General features: G+C 31.8%; 1 protein-coding gene across 42 annotated transcripts in view; it reads left to right on the top strand.

The window, feature by feature from the left end:
- Positions 1 to 22613, top strand: part of RIMS2 (regulating synaptic membrane exocytosis 2) — a 577313-nt gene that overhangs the window by 295783 nt on the left and 258917 nt on the right. For 26 of the 42 annotated variants that reach the window (XM_081816378.1, XM_081816376.1, XM_081816375.1 and 23 more), the window contains 3 exons: positions 6112 to 6242; positions 11880 to 12051; positions 14922 to 15075. In XM_081816378.1, coding sequence (XP_081672504.1) covers positions 6112 to 6242; positions 11880 to 12051; positions 14922 to 15075 — 457 coding nt within the window. Of the gene's footprint in view, positions 1 to 2431; positions 2480 to 6111; positions 6243 to 11879; positions 12052 to 14921; positions 15076 to 22613 lie in introns of all 42 variants that reach the window. The other 16 variants (XM_081816358.1, XM_081816367.1, XM_081816360.1 and 13 more) reach the window with 1 other exon arrangement.

The following is a 22613-nucleotide window of genomic DNA, read 5'->3' on the forward strand; positions in this document are numbered from 1 at the left end:
TGAAAGTGTTTTCCTTTGAGCTTTTACCTATTATACCTCATCGTCACAACCTTGTGATTCCAGAAGAACTGCATAAAAGGAATGCCTTAAAGATAGACAATAAAAAATGCAAAACAAATTGTGTACCAATTCACTTCTTCATTTGTATGAGGCTGACTTGTTACAGGTTTCATCAGATATTTCCTGTTTAAAATACATGAATTAGTATTAATTACAAATTGCAATGCAGTATATAATACTTCACCATTCCTGGATGAAATATCCAGAATCCATAGAGGCAGAAAGCAGCTTAGTACTTGCCAAGAGTTGGGGCAATAGGAGAATGGGGATTGATTCCTTCATAGGTACAGTATATGGTGGGGTAATAAAAAGTTTTGAAACTAGAGGGAGGTAGTGATTGCACAGCATTGTGAATGTACTAAATGCCACTGAATTGTACGCTTTAAAATGGTTACTTTTATGATATTTGAATGTCATCTCAACTTTAAAAACTAGCAAAACAAACATATGTTTAATGTATAAATTTATGGGTGAAGATTAGGTTTAAATTACCATAGATTGTAGACAACCGATTTCAGAAATCTGTGAGTTGCTTATTTGAGACCATTTTAGAAGATGGAAAATGTTTGCCTTAAAGGACTAATTTATTTCAAAGTGCTGTTTGCTTGAAATTAATTTTTTTTTAGTTTAGGAAGTAATACTTACTTGCAACAATCTTCCATTACCTTGTTATTTGGGTCTGAAACAGGCAGAACAGGTGAGAGAGCAAGGAAAATAAAATCTATTTCCAAAGAGAGTATTTTGTTAGTCCCTCTGTTCAGCTTGCCTTGTTAATCTCTATGCATTTCATACATCCCTGGTCCATTTGCTAGAGAAGTATCCACCTAGGATTATGCAGACAGATATCAGTAAATACTCCATACCTAAAGATTTCTTTCTTCCTTTGGAAATGTCTCTACATGAAAAGGAAGACTGCTTAGATTTGAGACTGCCTGGGTTTTTGGAGAGAGAGAAAGATGACTCATATGATTGATACCTGCTTTTAAGGTCTGCTTTCCTTTGGCTTTTAGATTTATGTCTTAAACAATCTCTATCTGATGATAGTTGAATTAGGCAACAGTCCTTCTACTACCTATTATCTGTTTCCTTATAACAGTGGAAAGGTCTGAAACCTCTATTTATAACTCTTTGAATTAGACAAGAGAAACATCCGTGAGAAGTATGAGGAATGGGATGGAATCTTGGTGAAAGAAGCAGAATTAAATGCCTTGAAATCCATCCCCAAACCCAGAGATATGCATCTGATTTTGTTCCTGATTTAACCATTGGCATGCCTTAATAAAGGCACAAAATTCTGATTATCGTGGTGTCTTTTGGAAACTGTTTCAAAGTGAATACAGCATAACCCAGAAGAGAAAGAAAATTTGATTTTATTCTGAGAATTTGAAATAGAATGCCTTCATCAGAACTGGGCTTCCTTTTCTTTTCTTTTTTCTTTTCTTTTCTTTCCTTTCCTTTCCTTTCCTTTCCTTTCCTCTTCTCTTGTTTTGTTTTTTAGAACCCAGCTTTATTTTCTGTCTTTACACTATCTTACTTTTTGTTTGAGTATGGGCAACTGTATGCACCCCTTTTCTGTCTCTGTTTCCTCATCTTGAATTAGACATAATAGCAACTACCTCCTACTGTTGTTGGAGGCAATGAACTTGCAATAAATTGTCAGTACAAGCTTGGAAATATATAAAGTACTATATAAACAAAAAGAAATGAGGTATTATCATTAATAAGTGTTATTAGCAATAAACAGTGTTATCTTGAGTGGTACCTAATAAATGTTTAAAAATGGTGTTTAAATACTAGAATCTGGTATCAATTCTTAAGATATAAATCAACTAGTCTAGTGCCTTCTGCACACTTTTATCTTACTCTGTTTATTCTTTTAAGAAATGCTAAAACCAACTTGGCTAATGTTTTTTAAACTTTTGTTAGATAAATTTTGGAGAAGTCATACAGTTCTACAAATAACTTTTCACTAAAATTCTATGATGCATTTTCATGTAACGTCTTCTTGGACTATGATTTTTTCCTATGGTAGTGTGTTTAAGGGTGAAACCTGAAATTTCTTGACTCTTGGATTATGTTTATACTCATTTTTTCAGAGTACATGAGCCCAAAAGTGTAACTTTACATTCAGTCTTAATTCTTGTTATGTTGATTACATTTAAAAATTCTAAGATTTTATATAGTTTTTATATGTTTTAACATTTTGGCAAAATTAACTTATTGAAGTACTTAATTTAGATATATATCGTTATGGAAAAAGTATATTTAAGGGATAGTTTTATGTGTTTATTTTACTTTTGGTCTTTTAGTTCCAGCGTGTTGTCCTTTTTGGTTTTGTTTTATTGCTTTTTTCTTTAATTTTGCTTACCAGAGCCAAAGCCTTAGTAGAAGAACAACGCCTTTTGTTCCTAGGGTTCAGGTAAAGGCCTTGTCTGCCTGATAGAAACTAAAGTTGTGTTTTAACCCTTATTTGTATGTTTTTGGAAAATGCGTAGTAGGAAACTTTTTTTGGTATGTTGCTCCAAACCATATTATTGACTTTCAAATCATTTTATAAGCCAGCTTGTAAAATTCTGCATGGGGATTAAAATACAATAAAAATTTAAAGAGACAATCTTTGTTAGTGATTTTATATGATGAACCGAATACTAAAACTGATAGGCTTCAGACTGTACATATATATGTACATATATATATGTACATATATATATATATATATATATAACATTGACAAAAATAGCTAATTTTATACTGTTGATATTATCCTTTATTACACTAAGGTTGCTGTCTCTTTAAATAATTCATTATATCACTTAACATCTACATTCTCTTGCATTTTCCAAGCAACAACTCCTTGAGGAGATTGGCAAATAAATTTGTACCTTATCTAAAATATGAATTTTATGCATATTATATATAAGGTTCAACTTTGGAAAGTGTATTACTTTGAAAGAACAAAAAAACAATCTAAATAAAATGTGTTGGGTTTATTTATGTTGTTTACATTTTGTAATTGAAATGTTGTTTAATTTTACTGTAATACTTGGTACAAGTTGTTTGCCTCTTTTCATTAGGAAACCCTTATATGGTAAAGTAATGACAATATAGTTTTTTTTTTTTTTAAGTAGTAGTATGCTTTCCTTGCTTTGCTGCATGTTTTTTTTTTGTTGGCTTTGAATAATACTAATTTAGTTTAAATTTTAAAAATTGCACTTGTTTTAGTTAATGTTATTTAGAGTTAAATATTTACTTGTGCTGTTCAGTTCTCCTTAGGAAATTTAAGAATGGGTACATGGTAAAGCTGGAATGATTGTTATATTAAAACAATCAAAATGATGCCAGGATTTCTATTAATGAAATAGAGCTAAAATAAGAAGTATGTCATATCTAGAATTGTGGAGATACATTTGTTATATTTTGGGGAAATCAACATATTTTTAACCATTCATTTGAAAAGCACAGATAAGAAATTTAGGAATGTGATAAAATAATCTAGCTAAGATAATTCTGTTTTGATAAGGTGAACTGGATATCTATTAAAAACTTCAATGCAAGTCCTGTAATATAAAATGAAAATTAGGGCTATTGATCAAATGCCTAATTTAAGACAGTTTATTAAAAGTTGTAATTTTGATTAAAAAATCAGTAAAATTAAAAAGTGCCTGTTTTTTAATCTATATTAACATTTATATATTTGGAAAGTATGATTTAATAGACTGTAAAGTATAATTGTGAAAATATGAAGGCCATATGCCTAATACCTGTTTGCATGAAAAATGAATATTATTGACAAATGATATTTTTGGTTTTCTATGGCATAAGAAATCTAAAAAGAATACTCCTTATCAAACATTAGAAGTTATGTATCTGAAATGTTTCTCTTTAACAATTTTAGAGGAGCAAAAAGATCGCCTGTGGAGATGGCAAGTGCTTAGTTTCATCCCTCAAAAAAATGGGCAGAAATCAGTGATTTTCTCGAATAATTATGAGCGTAGTCTAATAATAATTACTATTGTTTGTGTAAAGTTTATCAGAAATTTTTTCTTTAGCCTTTCAGAATCTTTTTCTCTTTGAAGTGCCTAATAGTCATGTCATGATCCTCAGAGAAGGATTTTTAATATCATGGGAAAATAAAGCCATAAGCTTTTATTGCTATAGAAAATAGAGAATATCAGAAATTAATATGGTTTTGGTGACACATTTTAGAGGAACCATGATGCTATCTGACAACATCTCTGTTTCATCTCATATACAAGACATTCTTGTATTTCTTACTTTTGTTGTTGTTTTCCCCTTATGTCTTTTGCCAGAAGAATAGTTTCTTTTTTCCACTTACCCTCATCTGTATCTATGTTCTCATATTGTTACACAAGGAAATATTTGAACTTCTTTTCTATTTGCATGTTAGAGTCTTTTTTTTTTCCAGGTTGTTGATCCCCTAGTTTAAGGCCGTGATTCTCAAACTTTAATGCCTATGAGAATCACCAGGAGGATTTGTTAAAATGCGAGTTCCTGGGCCCCATTCTGATACAGTAGGTGAGAGGTGGGCCACAGGAACTTTTTTACAAATAAGCCAGATAACACTGATATAAGGAGGTTAGGGAACCACACTTTAAGAAAAACTTGTCTAGAGACCATACCTGGCAGCTCTATTAGGAAAACTTTGTTACACAACAGCAAGATAATACCTGCATTAAACATAAGGACTTAGTACAACATAAGGAGTAATAATTATAGTTTTTAAAAATTAAATTTTCTTACTATTACTAAGAGGGCTAATTTCATTTGAGTGAAAAGCAGAATAAATAATTTTATGTACTCTTCTGGGCCATAAGTCTTCCTCTCCTGAGTCAAAGTCTTGCTCAGCCTCTCATTCTCTAAAATATGAAGTGAGGGACACAACAAAACCATGCTAGAAATGGAACTGCACTACCAGTATATCATATATACATGCATATATATTTATTTTATATGATTTTTATATATATGTATATATATACACTTCAGGAGGAGAGGGAAGGACTGACATGAGATATATATTTAAATTTTTTAAACTCCTGCAAATATTGTACATCCAAATTAAAGGAAAAATTAAACTATTAAAAAGCATATAAGCCCCGAAACTATATATAAACCATAATTTTATTCCCAAATTTCATGTTTTGGATTCAATATCAAGATAGTGGTCAAAGATGTGCTGAGTTCTGAGCCAAAATGTGGGATAGAGCCACAGTTATAAATCCTGACATGGTAGAAACAGCTAGCTAGGTGTGGGAGTGTGAGGTATGTGTGTGGGAGGTGATAATTGTTAAATCAAATGAATTTAGCAGCTGGATGTGAAGTTCTAATCCCTAATTATGTCATGGGGAAATTACTCACATTTTCTCAACTCCAGTGATAAAATATACCCTGTTATTCTAAGGATGTGATACATCTTCCTCACTAATGAAAAAGGGACTTTATATCTGTGTAAGAAAAATCTATAAAGATGAATTTATTATGGTTTTAAATACAAACTTAAGGAGTCTATTGACTAAAGCTGCTAATAATTTCACCTTGCTTATAATCTTTGAAATTTCTTTTAAATGAAATGTTTTGTCTTTTAAAACATTTGCTTAAAAATTCCCTATGAATGCCATATAAATAAGGTATCTATTCAATTCATTTGAGCAATTATTTTGAACTCATAATTGTAGGGGAACTAAAATGAACCACAGTGATTCTTTCATAAAGATAGACACAGAGCAGTCATTGTATATAAAGTTCTTAGTTATGGCAGTATAATTATTACATGCATGTTAATAAGCAATCAAATTAGGATAACAAAAAGCTCAAGTGATGTATCAGTCAACCCAAAATATCTGAATTATTTCCTCTATTCATTGAAGTTATTATAGCATATCCTTTTATTTTAACTATCTGCAACTTGCTAGTAGAACTTACATTCTGTGCTCACATTACTGTAAGAGAATGGGGCAAAGATTGGAAATATAAACATTATGGTATGGCAATAAAAGTTTGAGCTGATAAATGAATATTTTTGCTTTTCAGATAAAACTGTGGTTTGACAAGGTTGGTCATCAATTAATAGTTACAATTTTGGGAGCAAAGGATCTCCCTTCCAGGGAAGATGGGAGGCCAAGGAATCCTTATGTTAAAATTTACTTTCTTCCAGACAGAAGGTAGGGATGTGAAACAAAAATAAATGTTCTTGAAAATATATAAAAAATGTTAATAACAGTGGGTGTTTCAATTCTGTCTTATTTATTTTTATGTATCATGCGAGTCAGATATTTATGAAGTTTAACATAAGCATAATGATTCATATTATTCATATGATTCATATTACTCATATGATTCATATTAGTCTTCAAAACAGTGACAGTAAATGCTTCAAGATTGTTTTAAAACATATATCAAATGTTATAATATAGATGATTTTTTTGAATATTTATTTTACATTGTATGGATTCTTAAATGATATATATTTTCATTTATCAAAATCATTAAAAATTACACTTTTTAAAATCAAGTGCATTTTTAGCACAATCTACAGAAGCAAAAAGCTGGAAATGATACTGAAAGGTATTCATCATATTCCTTTACGACTTCTACCTCCTCATACTAAGATATCATTTCTTTATATTCCATAAAATTAATGAGTGTTTTATGTTTCACCACACCATATCATCCAGGAAACTTTACCACGGGGCCCAGAATCAGCTTCTTCAAGCATCATTGGTTTGTGTCCATGCTAACTAGCATAAATGATATTGTTCTGCCCTAATTTAAACAGAGGAATTAGGATTGGAGAAAGAGCTTTTCAAAAATTGTCTAATCGTTTTTAATTTCTGGAACATAAATAAGACTATTGAATAGACATCATGAAAAAAGAAAGAATTAATGGCACCATTTACCTTTTCCCCAGCTGTTCTGCATCCCTGGTTTGCAGGACAGAGTGCTTTCAAGGTCTGGTCATTTTTTCTCAGGCTGGAAGTGGCCAGGCACAGATGTGATCTTCAACACGTTTACACACTTCTGGACCCTCATGTACTTAGTTCAAGTTGAAAATCATCAGATTTGAGTGCCCAAGTATCATCTGAAGAACAATATCTCAAAGAAAAGGAGAAAAGAAAGGAAGTAGACCATTAACAAAGGCCTTACATTTTATGTGATACCTGTTTTGAAGTGAAATTTGTGAAGAAAATTCCTCAGAGAATATGTCAAGGTGCTATCACATCTAAAGTGATTAGAAACTATTTGCCATATAATTTTATCTTACAAAGTTTGCTTGAAGAAAGTTGTTTTCTCACAACTTAGGTTGTCTTTTGGATAGGGATATACTTTGAACTGCAACGGAAGAGGATATTCATAACTGGGGCTTTTACCTAGCTTAAATTTTAGTTGGATGACAGATTTCATAGGCACATTACCCTGCCATCCTGGAGGCCACATCACCTGGCTTCTTAGAGCACACGTGGTTTCTAGTGCAAGCATTCTTAGAATGCCATCCTAACAACCTGCATGACATGCTGCCTTCCCACCTATGTGCTTATGTGTACATAGAGCTTAAGTTTCTACTCACTCAAATCTTTGAAGAAAGATACTTTTGAAGATGATAAAAGTCTTTCAAATTATGGAATTTATTATTTGATTGACTCTTTTTGTTTAGTTTTATTTTCTTTTACATACCCTCTCCCCCTTTCTGAGCAGATAGATCTCAAATGGAAAGGAAGGTCCCCTTCACCACTCCTTTATGTTTTAAATGTAGTGTTTTTTATCTTTTCTCAGTACCAAAGAATATGGGAAACACTTAAATATTTCATTCTCAAATTATTTCCAGCTGTTTTCTTGTCTAGTATCAGGAATTTGAAGAATATTTAAGCAAGTTTGTTGCTTAGTTTATTGATTGATAAAGTTGTGTTGGGGTTTATCTTTATTTATTGGAAAGAGAGAGTGAGTGAGAGAGCACATGAGCGGAGGGAGAGGGAGAAGCAGATTCCCTGCTGAGCAGGGAGCTGGACATGGGACTTGATCCCAGGACCCTGAGAGCATGACCGGAGCTGAAGGCAGATGCTTAACCGACTGAGCCACCCAGGAACCCCAGGGTTTTTTATCTTTAAAAGAGAAAAGAATTCTTTGGTTAACTCAGAAACAGCTACATTATCATCAGTTTTTTTTTTTTCCTGTTGATACAAGTTTTTACACATGCATAAAGGACTATTTATGCTTTTGGTATGAATTATTCCATTTTTATTGAGTTTTTCTGGGAGAAAAACTATTTGAATAGGTGAATGTAGAAAATAATTGATGCCTTTTTATCGTTAAGAATTCCTGGAGGGACACGTGAGACTGCATTGAAGAGATTTAGACTGGAACGTCACTGTGTTAGTCAATCCATTCAAAACGTTATTTTCTAAGTAATGAACTATGTACTCTAAAAAACAGCTGGGTGTGCTTTCCACTCTTTTATATCTTGAAGTAAAGTTGGTTTTCAGTCAAAATACATTTCTTTCTCTCATTTTGAGTGAACACATCAAGTCTTTGCATACAGTTACTCTAGTAAATTAAATGGAAACCAAAAATACTGGTAGCATGAAAATACATAGAAAAGACTTTAGGTTAGATTTTATTTAAAAAAATAGTTTCCATTCTTAACAGGTAAATGATGCTGTTAGAGATCAATGATTTATTTTATTGCCGTTGGGCTGCTATTAAAAAAAAATCTCAACAGTATGCGTATTGATCTTAGTTTTTAAATACTCTTAGCAACTTTTCAGTGTTTGACTTATACAACCTGATCTTATTTTGTTTCTTTGTTTTTTTTATTTTATTATGTTATGTTAATCACCATACATTACATCATTAGTTTTTGATGTAGTGTTCCATGATTCATTGTTTGCATATAACACCCAGTGCTCCATTCAGTACGTGCCCTCTTTAATACCCATCACCAGGCTAACCCATCCCCTCACCCCCCTCCCCTCTAGAACCCTCAGTTTGTTTCTCAGAGTCCATAGTCTGTCATGGTTTGTCTCCCCCTCCGATTTATCCCCCTTCATTTTTCCCTTCCTGCTATCTTCTTCTTCTTCTTTTTTAACATATAATGTATTATTTGTTTCAGAGATACAGGTCTGTGATTCAACAGTCTTACACAATTCACAGCGCTCACCGTAGCACATACCCTCGCCAATGTCTATGTTTGTTTTACGATTTTATTTTTAAGTAATCTGTATACCCAACATGGGGCTCGAACTCACAACCCCGAGATCAAGAGTTGCATGTTCCACTGACTGAGCTGCCCCCCCTTTTAACCTGATGTTATTTTGAAGGTTTTTGTTATACTTCTTTTTTTTTTTTTTTAAAGATTTTATTTATTTATTTGAGAGAGAGAATGAGAGACAGAGAGCACGAGAGGGAAGCGGGTCAGAGGGAGAAGCAGACCCCCCCGCTGAGCAGGGAGCCCGATGTGGGACTCGATCCCGGGACTCCAGGATCATGACCTGAGCCGAAGGCAGTCGCTTAACCAACTGAGCCACCCAGGCGCCCCTTTGTTATACTTCTAAAATAAAAACTCATGTGCTTTTTTTTTTAACTTGCTGAAGATAATTTTTCATGGTTCTTTGCATGGATTGGTGGTTCAGTACACACTAAATTACCTTATTAAATGTTAATTGTACATGGTGGATGTGCTCGGAATTTCAGTGATTATCTACTCTCCCTCCTACCCAGTATAGAAATCCCTTCTGAAATAGTCCTCTTTATCTGAGAACTTTTTTCACTCCTTAAGAGGAAGTCAAGGTTTATTCTTCTATTCCCTTTCGGATTGCAGTATAAACCATTGTTGAATTATGCAACAAGGCTCCCACTGAATGCTTTCTTCCTGGCTTTAAAGGAGGGAACTTTCTCTCTTCACAGGGTCTCATAATTAATTTTTTAAAGTGTGGAATATACATAGATGCTTTATAAATATTTGCGAAAATTTTAGATGAAGAGAGGAGATGACAGGAGTAAGAAATCATAATCCTTGTTATTATTTCTATTATTTAGTTATTTTTATTTATAATGCCACATTTCCATAACATGGAATAGAGTTAAAATTTCCTACATGTGTTTGCAAAGTTATTTTCCTAACAAGACCATAGAAATTAATAAAGATACATTGTTTTAAACTGGCTTTCTGCCACATTAAATATATGAGCTCTGGAAACATATGTGCTCTTGATTAGTTAAATCCAATCTGTATTGAGCATTACAGCTTGTATTTACCTAAGAGAAGAAGTTGCATAGCCTCCCCAATCCAGAGACACCCTGTCCTTTCTTAGTTCTCCCTGCTTCCTATATTCCAACAGTCTTAGAATTGTGTTGTGCTGAGGGAATTTGTGGCAGTTAATACGGTTCTTCTCAGAGGTTATGGTCCACTTCTCACTTCAAATAAGCTCTCTAGATAGCTTAACGTTTTCTTCCTAGATGATTTTCTTTATTCCTATCTAGCCATTGATCCTGTCTAATAAGCTAGAGTAGTGATCTCCAAAAGGAATGGATGCACCCAGGGGATGTCTAAGACAATCCATTGGAGTTCAGGAAGAAATATTTGAATTTTCTAAATTTTTACCTAATTATTTTTAATTTCTAATTTTGTATACTCACAAATTCACACAATATATTAGTACAATAGTACAGTAATACACGTATATATTTCATAAATATATATGCATATAATGGGATGCTTTGTCAAAAACATTCACTTGATAGAAATATGCAGTCAAAAAAAGTACAGAAGCCTCTGAGCTGGAAACCCCATCTATTAGGATGGCCAGCTTGCATTTCCAGCCCACATTATAGTGGTGACCTCACATAGAAATAATTTTACAGGGGCGCCTGGGTGGCTCAGTCAGTTAAGCATCTGACTCTTCGGGGACCTTGTGCGCTGGTGGTAGGAATATAAATTGGTGCAGCCATTATGGAAAACAGTATAGTGGTTCCTCAAAAAGTTAAAAATACAGGGCACCTGGGTGGCTCAGTCGGTTAAGCAGCTGATTCTTGATTTCAGCCCAGGTCATGATCTCAGGGTCCTGAGATGGAGCCCTGTGTGGAGCCCTATGGGGTGTGAAGCCTGCTTAAGGTTCTCTCTCTCCCTCTACCCCTCCCCCACCCTCTCTAAAAAAAGAAAAAAAAAGAAATAATTTTACAGTGCTTTTAAAGACCTGATAACTCTCAAATGGACAAGTATGTATTTCTTTATGCAAGAAAGTAACTTGATAAAATGTAATTATAATTGCTCAGCTGAACTATATGGATAAAAAGTAAACATCACAATTTATTGGACTTTTGTGCAATTACACTTCTGTAGTTTAAGTGAGCAGCATATGTAATGTTATTGGTTCATTGCCATTTTGAAGGTTCCCAATAGGGCAATATGTATTATAGAGTTAATATTCTTCAGTCTGGTTTTATTTAGATTTTGAGAAAGATAAAGTTTTTAATTATCATGGAAGGATTTCAGATTTATTGAAATATTGCCTTATGGAGCACTGGGTGTTATGCGCAAACAATCATGGAACACCACATCAAAAACTAATGATGTACTGTATGGTGACTAACATAACTTAATAAAATTTTAAAAAAAGAAATATTGCCTTTATAAAGTGATGTAATTATATCCTTATAAATTTTAGTAGGAATTTAAATGATTATAATATTTATAATGTATGATAAATTGTGGTAAAATTTCACTCCCTGCCTGAGAAATTTTAAATGAATAATTTTTAGGGCAAAACTTAAAGGTTTAAGTTCATATGTTCTTATCTTTTTTATAGTGATAAAAACAAGAGAAGAACTAAGACAGTAAAGAAAACATTGGAACCCAAATGGAACCAAACATTCATTTATTCCCCAGTCCACCGAAGAGAATTTAGGGAACGAATGCTAGAGATTACTCTCTGGGATCAAGCTCGAGTTCGAGAGGAAGAAAGTGAATTCTTAGGAGAGGTATCTGGAATTTTAAAGCTGAGACTATTCATGTCCTCTTAAGTACTTTTCTTTATGTGATTATCAGTAAAATCTTATATTTTGAATATCTGGAAAAGTAAACAGTTTCTTTCATGGAATATATTTAGCTACTGCTCCAAGACAAAACATTGATGCCATAAAAAATGGCTTCTAAATAATCTGTGACAATTTTTAGATGTTTATTCCTATTGTAGAAATCTCAGTGTTGATGCTGAAAGGTTGGTTTGTGTTTCACAAATGTATTGTATTTGTGGCAGTTAATACAGTTCTGTTTAGCTCCCAGAGCTAAATAGTGATTTATCATTACACAGCAGTTCTCATATACATAATCACGAACACTATCATGTTTGCACAGGACCCTAAAAGGAAATAAAAGATTCATTTATTCCTGTGGGCTGATTTCCTTTGTAAATTTATTAAATATTCATATTATAAAATCCATATTATGATATGGTTCATATTAAAAATCTATTCTTCACTTTCTTTCCCGTTTTGAATTCCTAGTGGCATGATATGTAGAACACAAGAGTTTTAAATAAGACAGACTTTGATTCATATTAAACCTTTTTCACTTACCAGTTAGTTTGAGCTTAGACAAGTTCTTTTAACCTTTGTTAGCCTTGGTATCCTTATCTGTAAAAGTTGAATAAGACCAATCTAGCAGTTTCTTTCTGAGAATTAAGATAATATATGACATCGTTCTTAACATACAGTAGACACTTCTAATTTGGTTTTGTCTCCCCATTTAAGAATTTTTGTAAAGGTTAAATTAAATGTAAATAAAAATGTTTTTTAAATTATCAAATGATATACAGATATTAGTTATTACAGACTTGCAGTAATAAGCATTATTTCTGTAATGGGAAAACTGCATTTCCCTGATGATTAGTGATGTTGAGCATCTGTTTATGTGTCTATTGGCCATCTGTATGTCTTCCATGGAAAAATGTCTGCTCCTGTCTTCTGCCCATTTTTTAAATTGGATTATTTGGGTTTTTTGGTGTTGAATTACATAAGTTCTTTATATATTTTTGATATTAATCCCTTGCTGCATATATCATTTGCAAATATCTTCTCCTGTTCAGTGGGTTGCCTTGTTGTTTTGTTGAATGTTTCCTTTGTTGTGAAAAAGCTTTCTGTTTTAATGTAGTCCCAATAGTTTATTTTTGCTTTTGTTTCTCTTACCTTAGGAGACAATATTTAGAAAAATGTTGCTATGGCCCATGTCAGAGAAATTACTGCCCATGCTCTCCTCTAGGATTTTTATGGTTTCAGGTCTCATTTAAGTCTTTAACCCATTTTGATTTTGTATATGGTGTAAGAAAGTGGTCCAGTTTCATTCTTCTCATGTAGATGTCCAGTTTTTCCAACATCATTTGTTGAAGAGACTTTATTTTTCCCATTATATATTCTTGCTTCCTTTGTTGAAGATTAACTGACCATATAATTGTGGGTTGATTTCTGGACTCTCCATTCTGTTCCATTGATCTATGTATCTATTTTTGTGCCAGCACCATACTGTTTTGATTACCGTATCTTGAAATCTGGGATTTGATACCTCTATTTTTGTTTTTCTTTTTCAAGATTGTTTTGGCTATTTGGAGTCTTCTGTGGTTCCATATAAATTTTAGGATGATTTGTTCTAGTTCTTTGAAAAATGTTGTTGGTATTTTGATAGAGTTGCGTTAAATCTATAGATTGCTTTAGGAATATGCATGTTTTAATAATAATCTTCCAATGCACGAGCATGGAATATCTTCCCATTTGTTTGTGTCATCTTCAATTTCTTTCATCAGTGTTTTACAGTTTTCAGAGTACAGGTCTTTCACCTCCTTGGTTAAGTTTATTCCTAGGTATTTTTTTATTTTTTGTGCCATTGTAAATAGGATTGTTTTCTTAATTTCTCTTTCTGCTACTTCATTATTAGTGTGTAGAAATGTACCAGATTTCTGTATTTTGATTTTGTATCCTATGACCTTACTGAATTTATCAGTTCTAGTATTTTTTTGTTAGTCCTTAGGATTATCTATATATAGTATCATGTCATCTGCAAATAGTGAAAATTTTGCTTCTTCCTTACCAATTTGGATGCCTTTTATTTCTTTTTCTTGACTGATTGCTATGGCTAGGACTTCTAGTACTATGTTGAATAACAGTGGTGAGAGTGGACATCTTTGTCTTTTTTCTAATCTTACAGGAAAAGTTTTCAGTTTTTCACTTTTGAATATGATGTTAGCTGTAGGTTTTTCATATATGGCCTTTGTTATGTTGAGGTATGTTCCCTCTAAACCTACTTTTTTAGGGTTTTTATCATGAATGTACTTTGTCAAATGCTTTTCTGCATCTACTGAAATGATCGTATGGTTTTTTTCCTTTCTCTTATTGATATGATGTATCACATTGATAGATTTGTGTATATTGAACTACCCTGCATACCAGGAATAAATCCCACTTGATTGTGGTGAATGATTTTTTAATGTATTTTTGGATTTGGTTTGCTAATATTTTATTGAGAATTTTTGCATCTGTGTTTATCAGAGATATTGGCCTGTAGTTTTTTTTTTTTTTTTTTGTAGTGTCTTTATGTAATGGCAAATTTAACAGTAGGTGGGTGGTCAGAGGTCTATAAAATATCTAGATATTTAAAATTATTAAGTCAATAAGAAGTTATGCATATTTATCTTTTATTTAGTTATTGTCAAAACATATGGACAATTTTGTAACATGACATTGCTTTTGACCTAACAACATTATTATTATAATTATCATTATTATAAAAGTTATGAGACCATTTAAGGGAGTTTCTATATTGTAGATATATAATCTTCTTTTGTCTCTTGATTTTGTAGATTTTAATTGAATTAGAAACAGCATTATTAGATGATGAGCCACATTGGTACAAACTTCAGACCCATGATGTTTCTTCATTACCACTTCCCCACCCTTCTCCATATATGCCGCGACGACAGCTCCATGGAGAAAGCCCAACAAGGAGGTTGCAAAGTAAGTTTTCAGTGAGATTTATCAGACCTTTATTGAATTATGTTAAACGATATATATGTCATAGAATTTGAAGATCCCATTATGGGTATTAACAAGCATCTATTAATGTTTTCATAGCTATTGATGGTTTTAAATTGATACACTAAAATGAGGTTATATTTATAGCATTCATTTATCACAGTATGACCCCAAATGAAACACAGTTATGTTTTAATTTTGGCTATTGGAAACTTATGTCAGAATGAGAAAGCAGCTATAGTAAAATTTGGTCATGTAGCTATACATATCTGAAATTATGATTTCCATCTTCATTATGCCAAGTATTTTATAAATATGGAGGATGGCAAGTATAGCATAGTGGTTGAAACCATGACCATGAGCATTAGTCAAACAAACATGGGTTTAGAATTTGATTCTCTCACTTAAGAGCCATATGACTTCAAGTAGGTTTTCTCTCTATGATTCACTTTCCTCATTATTTCCTCAGGAAATAATACCTACATTAAGGGTGGTTATAAAAGTTAAATATTCTCAGGAATATAAACTGATGTGATTATTGTTGTTGTTATTATTATCATCATCAGTGTTTGCATTTTACCCTGAATTATACATAGTCCAAAGTATCAAGTAGAATTTGATCAATTCAGAGAATATTAAAAGAAACTTGGAAATATTTTCTAGACTGAAAAGTGGCATTATTGGTTTGTTGTTCCTGCGAATCTAATTTGTTTTCTTGATGTGTCTATTATAAAGGGGGGGGGGGTTGTCTGTTCGCTTCTTTGTGTAGCGTTCATGGGATAATTTTATCTTCATGGAGTCAGCACGTTCCAGGCTTAGCAACATTTTTTTTGTGAAGTAATGGAGAATTGATTGACATTAAACAAATTGCAGAAGTGTAAATTTATAAGCACAAAAGCCATGTCATTTATCAATCATGGGAAATATATTTGGCAACATAACAAATGACTGTTGTCTACATGGATCACAATCTCCCTGCTGAATAGAGGACTAAATTATATATCAGAAGGCTATTTGATGAATAGAGAATTAGAGCAAAGGATAGGTCTTATGGGATATTTAGTCATAGGAAAGCCTAGAGAATTACCTTCACTCCTTTTTAAAATAATGTCTCTGATGACTAGAATTTTATTTTCACTAGCTACAGTCTTTTATACTTGGGTGGTGTTATTTAAACACTAATTTTACAGCACTCACTTTTTTCAGCTTCTCCACAGAGTAAACATTTACCCACCGTTATTTGCATTGGCCTTAACATCATTTTTTGTTGTAGTAATTACACTACTATGAATTTTATGTAGACTCATTTAGTGTCTATTCTTTCGGGTCACTGTAATCTACTAAGTCATTCTCTCTAAATCACAATGTAGGATCATGGGTTAGAACATGAAGTTTACTAATGTAAATCAATTTGTACTAATTCTTATAGCTTAAGTTTATAGCTTAAGTTTACTAATGTACATCAATTTGTACTAATTCTTATAGCTAATGCTAATACTTATTCTAGTTGCTATTATAATAACTAGTTTTGATGACTTTTAATATCTGAAACTCTTAAATCTACCAACAATTTTCATTACTTTTTTCCTCCCCAGTGAATTAAGAATAGTGTATGTGAAGAACAATGAGAATAGAGTTCTTTCTAGTTAGCTACATGTATCATAGATTTTCATGCAATTAATTTGACTTAGTCGAGTTTGTAGCTTTTAATATTTAATCATCCCCCAAATGGCTCCTCTGCTACTTAATCATTAATAGTATTAAATTCATTCATGGGTAATATGGTTTCATGTTGCACCATTCAGTCTTGTCACTACCTACCAACTAACCTCTAATAAATAGATTTTCAATATTTGAACATATGGGAAAAATTGGTGTTTTACATCTAAAATGTAATCATAATTTATTAGCAATGTGTAGGACTGAAGATAAGTAAAAATATGTACATATGCATAAAGGAAATGAAGATTAGGAAATAACACTTAGAAATAGTTAGAAAGTTAAAGACATAGGATATATTGTTCATCAATGTTGAGCATTTAATATTTTCTTAATTCTTTTTGAGATAGAAGTCCAGGCAACCTTGATTATAAGGTTTGAATGGTTTCCCCAGTAAAGGAATTAGTGAAAGTATTTGAAATAGATGGCTTCTTCTTACACCAGTATTTCTGTATGTGGCAAAATAAGAGGGTTCTTTGTCAAGTTAAGACATGTATAAATAAACATTAATTACTTTAAAAATTCATTCATAAGAATGACCTCCTTCAAGGTTTTTTTTTTCATGGAGAGAGTAAATATTGCATTTATTTATAAGTATGTCTTATTTGGTAAAAAATCATGGTTATTAACATATTTGATGGAACATATGCATGAACAGTTATCATCAAAAATATATAATAATCCCTCATTTATTCTCTACATCTGCATAATAGAATATGTTGGTAATTCAATCTCTGAGGCCATGAGCTGAGGCTATGAGCTTATTGAATATATATGGGTATTTACTGGTATTGTTGGAATTCTGTTTTCTCTGCTCATGATTTCCTATTTTAAATTTGTAGATTCAAATGATTCAAAAAAGTACTTCATTTCCATGGAAATTTGTAATTTATAATTTTAAACATGTAAGGAAATATTTTAAAAACCACTCTAATAATAATTATTTCATATATCTTATAGCTAACTTTAATATTTTCTTAATTCTTTTTGAGATAGAAGTCCAGGCAACCTTGATTATAAGGTTTGAATGGTTTCCCTAGTAAAGGAATTAGTGAAAGTATTTGAAATAGATGGCTTCTTCTTACACCAGTATTTCTGTATGTGGCAAAATAAGAGGGTTCTATGTATTAAAACATCTCTAGAAAGGGCCACTTGCTCATTGCTTATGTCTGAAAGAAATTAGGTTATGAGAAATTAAAATTTTAATATGAAAGTAGTATTTTCTACAATTTTTAACTTCAGTCTACATTTACCAGTCCTATCCCAGATATTATTTAGACATTACCAAATGATGGGACCGTGCATATTTCAAAGAGTGATTGATTAAGCATTTTTAAAAAGATGTAAGCAAGATTGGAACCATATGTTCAAATAACTAAAATTTATCAATAGAGAAGTGAGATTGCTTTTTTAGATGGTAAGATGTCTCACATATTCACATAATTTTATTTTGACTCATTGGTAAGAAACTATTCATTACTGTCCTGACACATAAAGAAATTGTTTTTGAAGGTGTATTTTGATGTTTAAGTTTTTATTTTTATATATTCTTTACTGTCATTCAGTTAAAGTTGCATAGTGTCTTAAGTGAAGTATTTTCCTTTTTAACATGACAGAAGTCATTTACAAATTTGTTTGTTGCTTGGTATCTTATTCACCATTCTCATCACAAATTGAACTATACAGATGAAAAAGAGTTTTCTTTTTTGATCCTTTATTCTTTTCCTAGTCCCATTTTAATCAGATTCATCTCTTTGACATCTCAAATGTTAATTCTTTATTTAGCAAAATGTAACATTATTACCTTTTCACTTTTTAAAATAGATAACACCATATCTACTATATTTTTATACAGTCTCATAACCACAAGTCTTTAGAAAAGTGAATGGAAATAAATTATTGGGACAAAATCAATATGATGGTTGTGAGAGGTGTACGATACAAGAGATGTGATTTAATCATTTAAGTTTCTCAAGATTTCAACTATTTGGGATGATTTTTGGCCAGTATTCTAATTTTCTACCCCATTCTCTTATTTATCTCTTTCTTGGACTGCAGTACATATATAAAGACCTCTTAACATTGTTCTACAGGTTGTTGAGTTCTGTTTATTTTCTAATCTTTTTTTCCTCTCTTACTCAGTTTTGATTATTTTTACTCATCTGTCTTCAAGTTACTGGTATTTTCTTCTACAGAGTCCAATTACCTTGAAATCCATACTATGAATTGTTTTAGCAAAAATATATTTTTCATTTTAAGATTTACATTTGGTTTTCTTAGAACTTCCTATATCCTTCCTAAAATTCCCTTTCTTTTATTATATCCCTGTGTGTATAATATTATATACATATATGATGTGTATGTGTGTAAATATATTAAATAATTTACAGGATCACATATGTAAATATGAAAAATCCATAGCATTACATATATACATACATACATACATATGTATGTGCAGTATCTATAATATATTTACTTATATGTAATGCATGTGTGTGTGTGTGTAATCCTGTGAATTCTCTCATATATTTATAATACTTATTTTAAAGTCTGCTAACTCCAATATCTTAGTCTTCTGTGGGTCTACTTATATTTCTGGTTTTCCCTTTGATTCTGGACCACATTCTACTTGTTTTATATATATAATAATTTTTATTGAATACTGGACATTGAGTTTCATACATTTTAGAGACTCTGGATTTGGAAAAAGGTTGGTTTTTATTTTGGCACACAGTGAAATTATTGAAGGATCACCTAAAACCTATGGAGCATATATTAAGTGTTCTTCCATAGTTCTAAGGCATAGTCCTTAGTCTGGTTTGTGGTTCTCATTCCTAATGTGTGAACTTTCCAAGCAAAGTTCAAGATATTGGCCAAAATCCTATCACATCACTGGACTTAACTCCAGACTCTGTGTCCTGTGCATCAAGAAGTTGCTGAAATCTCCTTGCATCTCTTTTAGCTTTTCAGCTGTGGCTTTCTTCTTGTTTTTCCTACTGCAGTTTACAATTTAGGGAAGGATTTAGGGGGCTGTTGTGTGTAAATTTTGTGTCTCCTCTTTTCTGGCTCCCTCTTTTTCAGGATTTTCATTAAAATTCTAGCTGCTCTGACAACTCTGAATTCTGACCTCTGGCTCTTCAGCCATGTAAGAATGAAACTTTTTTCTTGGGCTATACCTCCTCTGCAGGGCACCAAATTGTTAAGGCCCTTAGCAGAAAAGCTGTTTCAATATGCACTTTTCTTATTTCAAGGGTCATATCACCAATTTCTGCCTGCATTTGTTTGTTGTCTGATGTCTTTAAACAGTTTTTTATTAAAATATTTGTCCAGAATTTGTAATTATTACTGGCAGGGGAGTTAGTCCAATATAAGTTACTCTGTCATTCACAGAAGCAGAACTCTACGTTTTTAGTAAACTTTTTACTGAAGTATAGCATCTATACAGAAATGTGTATAAATCATAAATATGCCCCCAAGTGAATTTTCACAAAGTAACAGCAACATGTAAGTAGCACCCACATCAAGAAATAGAACATCACCAGCCTCCCTCTTGCTCTCTTCTAGTAAGTATTCCTCCTGCCAAGGTAACAGCTAACCTGATGTCAAACACCATAAAATAGTTTTGCTTATTTTTAACTTCATGTAAATGGAATACTCACACACACACACATCTGAATTTTATAGAATTGGAATTGCAAAATAGATTATTCTTTCACATCTGGCTTTTTTTTCATACTAATATGTTTGTGAGATTTATCAATATTGTTGCAAATAATTGCAGTTAACTTACTTTCATTGCTATACACAATTCCTTTCTTTAAGTATACAAGAATTTATGCATTTTGCAGTTGACTAATAGTTTGCTTTCAGATTTTGGCCATTCCTAATAGTGCTGCTATGAACTTTCTCATACATACCTTTTTGTAATCATATGTGTTCATTTTTGCTTTGAATATACCTGATAATAGAATAGATGGGTAATAGGCTATGCATATATTCAACTGCAGTAGATACTATTAAACAGTTTCTCAAACTGTACCCATTTTACTTCCTACAGTAAAAAACTGTACCAATTTGTACTTCCTATGGTAGTGTTGAGGGTTTGAGTTTCTCCACATCATTACTTGTTTTTGGAATTTTTATTTTCACTTACCCATTCACATGGATGTTTGGTGTTACCTCATTGTGGCTTTAATTTGCATTTCTTTAATGACTTTTTCATAGGTTAATAAACCGTTTAGATATTCTCTTTTATGAAGAGCCTAGTCAAATTTTTAGCTCATTTTTCATTTGGGTTCTGTCTTTTCTTATTGCTTTATGAGGGTTTTTTTTGAAATTATAAATTTGAATTCTTTATAGCATAAATGTATTGCAAATATATTTTACTTTATGACTTGCCTTTCCATTCTTTAATGGGATCTTTTAATCAACAAATTTTTTATGTTAAATGTATTTTAGTTTTCAATTTTTTTCTTTAGTGTTAGTGTGTTGTTGTGATCTGTATAAAAATATCTTTATCTTCTTCAAGGTCATAGTGATATTTTTATATGTTTTCTTCTAGAATAGTGCTTTACTCTGCTTGTTAAATCTACAACTCATTTGGAATTGAGTTTTGTATATTGTGTGAGGCAGGGATCAAATTCATTCTTAACCCTCTGGATGTCCACTTGATCCAGTACATTTATTAAAAAAGCCATGTGCATGTGGGTTACTTTTTGAAGTCTATCCCTTTCAGTTAGGCAACTTTTCTATTCTTGTGCCAATACCAAAGTGTCTTAATTACTGTAGCTCTGTAATAAATTGTGGTATCTGGAAGTGTAACTAACCCAGCTTTGTTCTTCTTTAAGATCATTTTTAATATTCTTAATTTTTTTGCACTTAATAAACAAATTGAGTATCAAATGATCATTTTTCATAAATACCCTTCTGGAATTTTGATTCAAATTACATTCATCAGTTTGGGGAGAACTGAAGTCTCTCCAGGGAGTGAGGAATATTCCACTCCATGAATCTGATATATCTCTAAGTAATATTTTAATAGGTTTCAAATCTTTACTATATCGGTATCTAGGAATTTGATTCAAATTGATGTTGGTATTCAGAAATAAAAGTTATTTATTATTATTCAACAAATCCTAATAACATTTCCATACATTATTTTGAGTTTTGATGTACAATATTATGTTACCTGTGAATAATGACAATTTCTCTTCTTTCAAATTGTTATACCTTGCTTTTCTTTTTCTTACTTAATGTTTTGGCAAGGTCTTATCATAAAATGCTGAGGGTATTGTTGAGTAGAAATTGCCATCCATGTTTTGTTCCCCATTCCTTAGGAAAATCTTTAAATATTTCTCAATTATAGTTGATATTTTTCTGTAATTAGTGTAAGATTTTTACACTACACTGAGATTCAGGAAGTTCTATTTTATTCCTAGTTTGATGAAAGTTTTTAATCCTGGGTGGATATTGAATTGTATCAATTTTTTCTGCATATATGTGTATAAGCATATGATATTTCTCTTTTATTCTATTAATGTGGTATATTACTTTGATTTTCAAATGTTAATCTAGCACTCCTGTGATAAATTCAGGTAGCTCACGATGCATTGTCATTTTATCTATCCCACGTTTCAATTTGCTGATACTATGTTTAGAATTTTTGCCTCTATATTCATGAGAAAGAAAGATTGTCTTTTATTAGCTTTTGTTATCAATGCTATACTGGCTTCAAAAAAGTACTAGGAAATGTTTCTTCTTTTTCTTTTAGATGTCTTATTTCCCTTTCTTGTAATAAT

This window comes from Leptonychotes weddellii, chromosome 4 (assembly GCF_054177405.1).
Source record: "Leptonychotes weddellii isolate Sample4059 chromosome 4, ASM5417740v2, whole genome shotgun sequence".
Lineage (NCBI taxonomy): Eukaryota > Metazoa > Chordata > Mammalia > Carnivora > Phocidae > Leptonychotes > Leptonychotes weddellii.